The 7,518-nt window shown below is 32.8% G+C and overlaps 1 protein-coding gene across 1 annotated transcript; it reads left to right on the top strand.

Annotated features, from left to right (window-relative positions):
• Positions 1–807: 807 nt before the first annotated feature.
• Positions 808–6,857, top strand: LOC131948595 (C-type mannose receptor 2-like). Its single transcript, XM_059310196.1, has 6 exons — positions 808–879; positions 1,285–1,440; positions 2,153–2,269; positions 4,476–4,592; positions 5,958–5,992; positions 6,780–6,857. Exons 1-6 carry the CDS (start codon positions 828–830, stop codon positions 6,855–6,857), a joined length of 555 nt encoding a protein of 184 aa, XP_059166179.1. The 5' UTR covers positions 808–827.
• The last annotated feature ends 661 nt before the right edge of the window (positions 6,858–7,518 follow it).

The following is a 7,518-nucleotide window of genomic DNA, read 5'->3' as shown; positions in this document are numbered from 1 at the left end:
ACCTGCATCTTCGAGTATCTATATTGTGGTCGATGTTGTGTAGAATGAGTAAATACACTCGTTAACATTTGGCACTACAAGCAAATAGACTCGTTACATATATATATATATATATATATATATATATATATATATATATATATATATATATATATATATATATATATATATATATATATATATATAATTCTCTTCTGGGAGACGTTAGAAAGCAAGCTGCAAGCGCGCCTTACAGTCCCCTCTCTTCCTCTCTATAGCTACCACCCCCACCCCCACCCCACCCCCACCCCCCTCACATGGTCTGATGAGTGGTGATCACTCTAAATGTTTACATTCGTAGAGCCGTGTTTGGTGACGGCTATTAGGGGCAGATAATATAGTTTGAAACGATTTTAAACTTAGAGCAGGTAACTAAGAGAAGGCTGCTTTCACGTGGAGGGGGGGGGGGGGAGTATTTTTTTAAAGCAAATATTTTCAGTGGCAGCATTGGTACTGTCGAATTCACAAATTATGAATTACTGAAAAGTAAACAAAACAACAACTAAATAGCGGCGTATGATACACCGCGGGTCGGCTCGTATATATATAATTCTCTCCGTCGCCCAACCATGAGGGACACCACGCATGCACGCCGACTCTCAAACCCTCCTTCGCCCCCACCCTCGCTCTCCAGGCATGCGCAACAGTGTGTACCCACCCACCCCATTTGGACAACTGTGTCTTTCAGGAAGTCTTCACCTGTATTCTACGCCGCGGGTCGGCTCGTATCATTATAAAACTTCCCATTTCCAAAACGATTTCAGAAAAAGAAGTCTCTGGTTGCCAAGATGAAGTTGTTTGCCGCAGTCCTGCTGCTCTGCAGTATAGCGCATGCACAAGGTCAGTTTACAATCAACACTAGCTGTTTGCAATGAGTTGAGGATTAAAAAAAACAACTATTTTTATGTTTGTCTTCTTCTTCTTCTTCGTTCTTAATTATTAGTGTTGAAGGGGATCAAGATTTATCTGCCAGTGGGTTTGAACTCGAGACTTTGTTCGAATTTATCAACCATGAGCTTTTTGCCGACTCGACCACACCACCAACACAATTAAGCGTTACGTGTCAACTGGTTATGTTTGTATTTTGATATATAATCGTACCGTTAAAGATTGGGCATAGATGAACATTGTTAAGAATTTCACAAAGTGCGATAACTATTTGTATGTTTGTACATTTGCATAGATGTATTTTGTTGTTTATATTTTTGTATTTTTGTATGTTTATATATAATCGTTCTGTAACAGATTGCAGCCCAGGCTGGATAAGAAGAGGAAATACCAACTTCTGCTACCAATTTCAAAACACTCCAAAATCATTTGATGATGCGATAGGTGACTGTGCTTCAAAGTCAGGATTGGTGACTCATATTCTGGATCTGGAGGAGCAAGACTTTGTGTCAGGTAATACATTAATCTAGTGTGTGACATTTTAAATGAAGAAATGATATAACTTTAAGCTACATTGTGTATATAAGGTCACACCATGAGACTAATTTACGAAGTTAAATATTACTATTAGGTGGGCACCTTGGAAACATTTCACTTTTTAAACTTTTTTTCTGTTGCCCATGAATTGAGTGACGTAGTTTTTTAAGCATATACATTTTAGGCCCTATCTCACTTTTGGTAATACTATTTTTTGTATAATAAGGATAAGCATTTCAATGGAGTAAGGTAAATAGGAGATACAATTTAAAAAAAAAAGAAAAAATTCTATTTTCACATTCAAATGCTGATATAATATTTTATTTTCTAACTTAATTGGAAATGTGTTATTTATTGAGATGGGTTTTGCATTTTGGTTGGGGCTCTAGGGGTTCAATTCATTAATAAAATAAAAGGATTTTTTTAGTGATTTAAATGATTCTAAATTCGCTTTTTTTAAGTAATTGTATAACTGAGATGAATATAAAGTAATTTTTTAAATTATGTTTATTGACAGACTTTGGCAAGATTCCTTTTTTTTTAAACATAAAAGATATCAAAATGAAGAAAATAAATAAAGCTGTAACCAAAATTGTAGGATTACAATGCAGTAAAGTTTAAAATTAGAATGGTTGCGGATTTTGAATGATAGCTATGTATTTCTTGTCACTTATTTTTTTTCTTAAAGCCATGGTTAAGAACCAGACAAGCGACATATGGCTCGGCCTGACTGATACTGATAATGGGAAAGGCGTTTGGGATTGGACCGGCTATATTTGTGTGCCCACCACTTACTGGGATGATGGTAAACAATATACTACTTCTGTCACATGGGATTGTTCTTTCACTTTGTAGAAACTGAGTATCTGTTTGTGTAATGGTAATGGTAATGGTAATGGTAATGGTAATGGCAAGGGTAAGGGTAAGGGTAAGGGTAAGGGTAAGGGTAAGGGTAAGGGTAAGGGTAAGGGTAAGGGTAAGGGTAAGGGTAAGGGTAAGGGTAAGGGTAAGGGTAAGGGTAAGGGTAAGGGTAAGGGTAAGGGTAAGTGTAAGGTTAAGTTTAAGGGTAAGTGGTAAGGGTTAGGGTAAGGGTACTTGATAATAAGACACTAACTGTAGATCCTTATTTATTTTACTAGCTGCAATACCCTCTCCCCACGTGAATCATTTTAAATGTACCAACTTGACTACAAAACTTAACACAACACAAAACAACACATACACAATTTCAAAACACAAACACAACACAAACACAAACACAACACAAACACAACACAAACACAACACAAACACAACACAAACACAACACAAACACAACACAAACACAACACAACACAAACACAACACAAACACAACACAAACACAACACAACACAACACAAACACAACACAACACAAACACAACACAAACACAACACAAACACAACACAAACACAACACAACACAAACACAACACAAACACAACACAAAACACAAACACAACGCAAACACAATACAAACACAAAACAAAAAAACGCAAACACAACACAAACACAACACATACACACAACACAAACACAACACAAACACAACACAAACACAACACAAACACAACACAAACACAACACAACACAACACAAACACAACACAAACACAACACAAACATAACACAAACACAACACAAACACAACACAAACACAATACAAACACAATACAAACACAACACAAAAACCATACAAAAACAATACACAAACAACACAAAAACAACACAAACAAATCAAAAGAAAACACAAACGTATACACAACTTAAACACACAAGAAAACGCAAACACAAACACAAAGTAACACGCAAACGTTAATACAGAACACATAATGAAACAAAAGAAAACAAACGCAAACAACAGCAAACTCAAACAAAACGCAAACAGAACGCAACGCACAAACACAAACAAATCAAAAGAAAACACAAACGTAAACGCTTTATCAAATGTTGTTTGGAAACAAATGACCGTGTATACACATGCTGCCGAACAACACGCTTTCCTGGGATTCGTGTCCAGTGACCACCTTTCCCACATTCGTTTTCACGGAGAAAAAAAATGTGCAAAATGAAGTAAAAACTTTGCCAACAATTAAAAACTTTAAATCAAAACTTTGTCAACAACAAAAAATGTAAGTCGCATAAATACATCCTACTCCATAACTTACAATAAGACAATGCGATGCAAGTAAATGTACGGCAAAACACACTGGCAATATAAATAGAATCAACGCCGAACAACACGCTTTCTTAGGTGTCCGCGCGCAGAGAGAGCCTTTCCAGCATTCTTTAAAAATCTAATCTCACCATCCGTTTAAATAACACCGAAAAACAAAACAAAAAATAGTGATTTTGAGAGATCATAGACTAATTAGAAAATAGTATAAAGGATCTTAACATTTATCTATTTTAGTTATAAACCTTAGCATATAATAAGCAATGCGGTAGTAATTTAAAAATAATTAACTAAAATTTTTTAGAGTTGTATTTCTTTTTAAATTACCTCCCCTGGCAGAATCAGTAAATATTTTGATTAATTACTTTTTTCGACCTTACTATTTTTAAATTGTATCTATTTTTTCTAGGAATCTAAGCGAAAATATTATTTGTCATTGTTCCGTTTAATATGTTTTAGCAATGTGCGTATATTTAATATTTTCTTTACATTATGCTCAATAGTAAAAACTGGCTACTATACAATAAATTTAAGTCGTCATATAAATAAACCCTGCTTTAAATTCATAATAAGACATCGCGATGCCATTTAAAAGCACTGCAAATTTGGAAATTTACTTGTATGGTTCCAAAATCTATAGCGATGATGGAATGACGAAATGACTGACACACCACCACCAGCGTTATATTATAGATTTTTTATTATCGCCCGTTGTATTTCTTCCCCAAACAGCTATTTATTTAGTATTGAAGAGTGATAAAATATAAAAATGCTTTTTTATGCTATTTTTTTAATAAAAAACAGAAATCATCCCCAGTCCAACCAAGTTATGGTAACGGTGACGCTAATTGTGCAGTAATGAGAGCAAACACAAGCCTTTGGGACGATAGGGATTGCTCCGAATTGCATCCTTACATTTGTAAGAAAAAGATTGGTACGTAGTTCACTACTTTACCATACATATCAATAATTCTCTTCATCGGGATCATACAAGACACCCTCATCCCTCCTGTCTGGTGAGCTTCGGTTCATCCCGAATGTTTACAATAGTAAAGCCGGTTCGAAAAAGTGACAACTATTAGGGGCAGATAATTTAGTTTTTAAACGATTTGAAACTAAGGGGAGATAGTTAGTTCTGCTTGATATTTTCATTGTCGTCTGTAAACGGCTGCTTTCAGGAGTGGGGGGGGGGGGGGGGTTGAGGCAGGGGGTGGGGTAGTGTCGAATTGTTGATAAGGAGAAAATAAAACAACTAGATAGCGGCGTATGGTACGTCGCGGGTCAGCTCGTTAACAATATTTAAACTCTATCTGCAATTTATTGGACGACTTTCAAAATAGTTTGTTACATTTTCCTTTCTCTGGGACCTAATGATAATCTACTATGGGAAAACCATAGAATGAAAAAATCAACAAACATTCCTTTTGACTACAGTATCTTTCTTTTAATGATGCAAACCAAAACCATATAATGTATCTTAATAACTTATTTATATCGAGTTATCTTTGAATAGAAAAGCAGCAAGTTATTAAATTAGATGTACAACACAGAATAAACTAATCCTATTCCCTTTCAAAGCCGTGCTCTACGCCACCCACTTCTACACACACGAACACATACACCACATACTACTGACCTACTAAGTCAAAACAGTCTTAATGTTATTTTTTTTTACCTAGTTGCTATTTTGCTGTTTTCTAATTAAAAGCATAAAGAGTGACGAGTTTTCATTCTCTTCTGCATTCGTATTTTACCGTATTGTATGACGCCTTAATGGATCTTTAACTTATAACCTTATTGTTGAGCATCTATTATATTGTGTCATACAAGCTATTTAATCTTAAATTTTATTTCTAAAGCTTGTTGGACGACAGACTTGGTTTAAATATGATATTCATTTTCCCGTCACTTTCTGAATTTTGTCAGGCCATGTTGTTTCAATAAAATGTTATCCGCGTGAAGCTTTATAAACAGAATAATGTTGATAGTAGACTATTAATAGCTGAAACTGACAAGAAATTTTTTTTTAAAAGTAACTCATTTTTGTGGTTATTTCCGTGTACTCTGATTTAGTTCTTAATTTGTTATATATTATAATATATCTGCATAATGTTAAGAATTTGAAAACATTTATTAACAATATATATATATATATATATATATATGTATATATATATATATATATATATATATATATATATATATATATATATATATATATATATATATATATATATATATATATATATATATGTCGTTTTTATTCGTTTACACAATTTTCTTTCATTTTTTCCTGCAGTTGGCACATATCCTTATTTTGTACCTCTCAATGTGGTAAATTTCATGTTTTCTTTTTCTTTAGCATTATTGAATCTTTTTCTTGAATATTATTTAACTAGAATTGTTTTAATAAATTCCTTGCATAGAATAAATTCTTTGGGCACCCAAACGACCCACTTAAATTTCCAAATTTATTAATAACTTTCCTGTGTACTATATATATATATATACATATATATACATATATATATATATATATATATATATATATATATATATATATATATATATATATGTGTGTGTATATATATATATATATATATATATATATATATATATATATATATATATATATATATATATATATATATATATATATATATATATATATATATATATATGTATATATATATATATATACATATGTATATATAAGCATTTAAAATATACTTTTTAACAGGTAGACAGGTGTAAAAAACACGACAAATATGTAAATTTAAAAATAATATATGTTAATATTGGAATCATTTATTAAATTTGAATTTAAAACCTTTTATTTCAAAATATACTACGCTTACGCATTCCTCTAAAAAAAGGTGTACTTGTAAAGTCGATAAAAACGTTTATGTTATCATGAGCCATGAACATCTGACATCACAAATTTGACTCTACTAATGAACTAATTTATCATATATTTGTATTGCCAAGACAACCGGATAATTTTCAGTATATTTTTTTTATAATTTATAACTAAAAAATGTAAGGAATTCAATTTTTAGTATGTATTGCATTGTTACTAGTAAAACATGTATTAAATATTTTCATACAAATCTATCAACAGACTTGCAGCGACAACTGCATGTATAAGTTCCCCAATCGCACTTGCGTGCCTTACGACAATCGGGTTAAGCATGTATAAGTTCCCCAATCGCACTTGCGTGCCTTACGACAATCGGGTTAAGCCGTGTGAATATCAAATCAAAATTTTGGACAGTGTCATAAACGGCGTGGAAACTTACTATGTTCTGTGCACATCAGGTGAGTGGAGATCTTTATATCGTGTATGGTTATTATTTTCTGCAAATTAAACATGTAATGCAACATTTAACATTATTCAAGCACATACTTCAACCGATATATATATATATATATATATATATATATATATATATATACTGAGGCCACAACTCAACGACCTACCACACCTGCTCGAAGAACCAGTAAGTCAAATATAATTAAAATATTGCAACAATTAAATTATATATACAGTGTAAATCTAAACGTATTTTGATGTTGATATTTGCTATTATATAACTAACGTTGTTTTTTTTATCTATTTACAGAAAAGAAGTGCAGGAGACATCGCAGACGTTAGGTCTTGCATATAAAGTAAGAATACGTCAAATCATATCAGCAGTGTTTCTTCCAGACTTTTTTCTCCGGGGGGGCACTTGAAATTTTCGGGGGTGGGGGGGGGGGCGGTAGACTTTTTCGGGGGGGGGGGTGACACTGTTAAATGAATATATTTTCTATATAAATTATATAAATTTCATTTCGTTCGGGGGGGGGGGGGGCGGTAA

Source organism: Physella acuta, unplaced genomic scaffold (genome assembly GCF_028476545.2).
Source record: "Physella acuta isolate Inbredline_101_S28 unplaced genomic scaffold, ASM2847654v3 ptg000651l, whole genome shotgun sequence".
NCBI classification, from domain to species: Eukaryota; Metazoa; Mollusca; class Gastropoda; family Physidae; genus Physella; species Physella acuta.
This window is presented reverse-complemented; position numbering and strand designations above follow the sequence as displayed.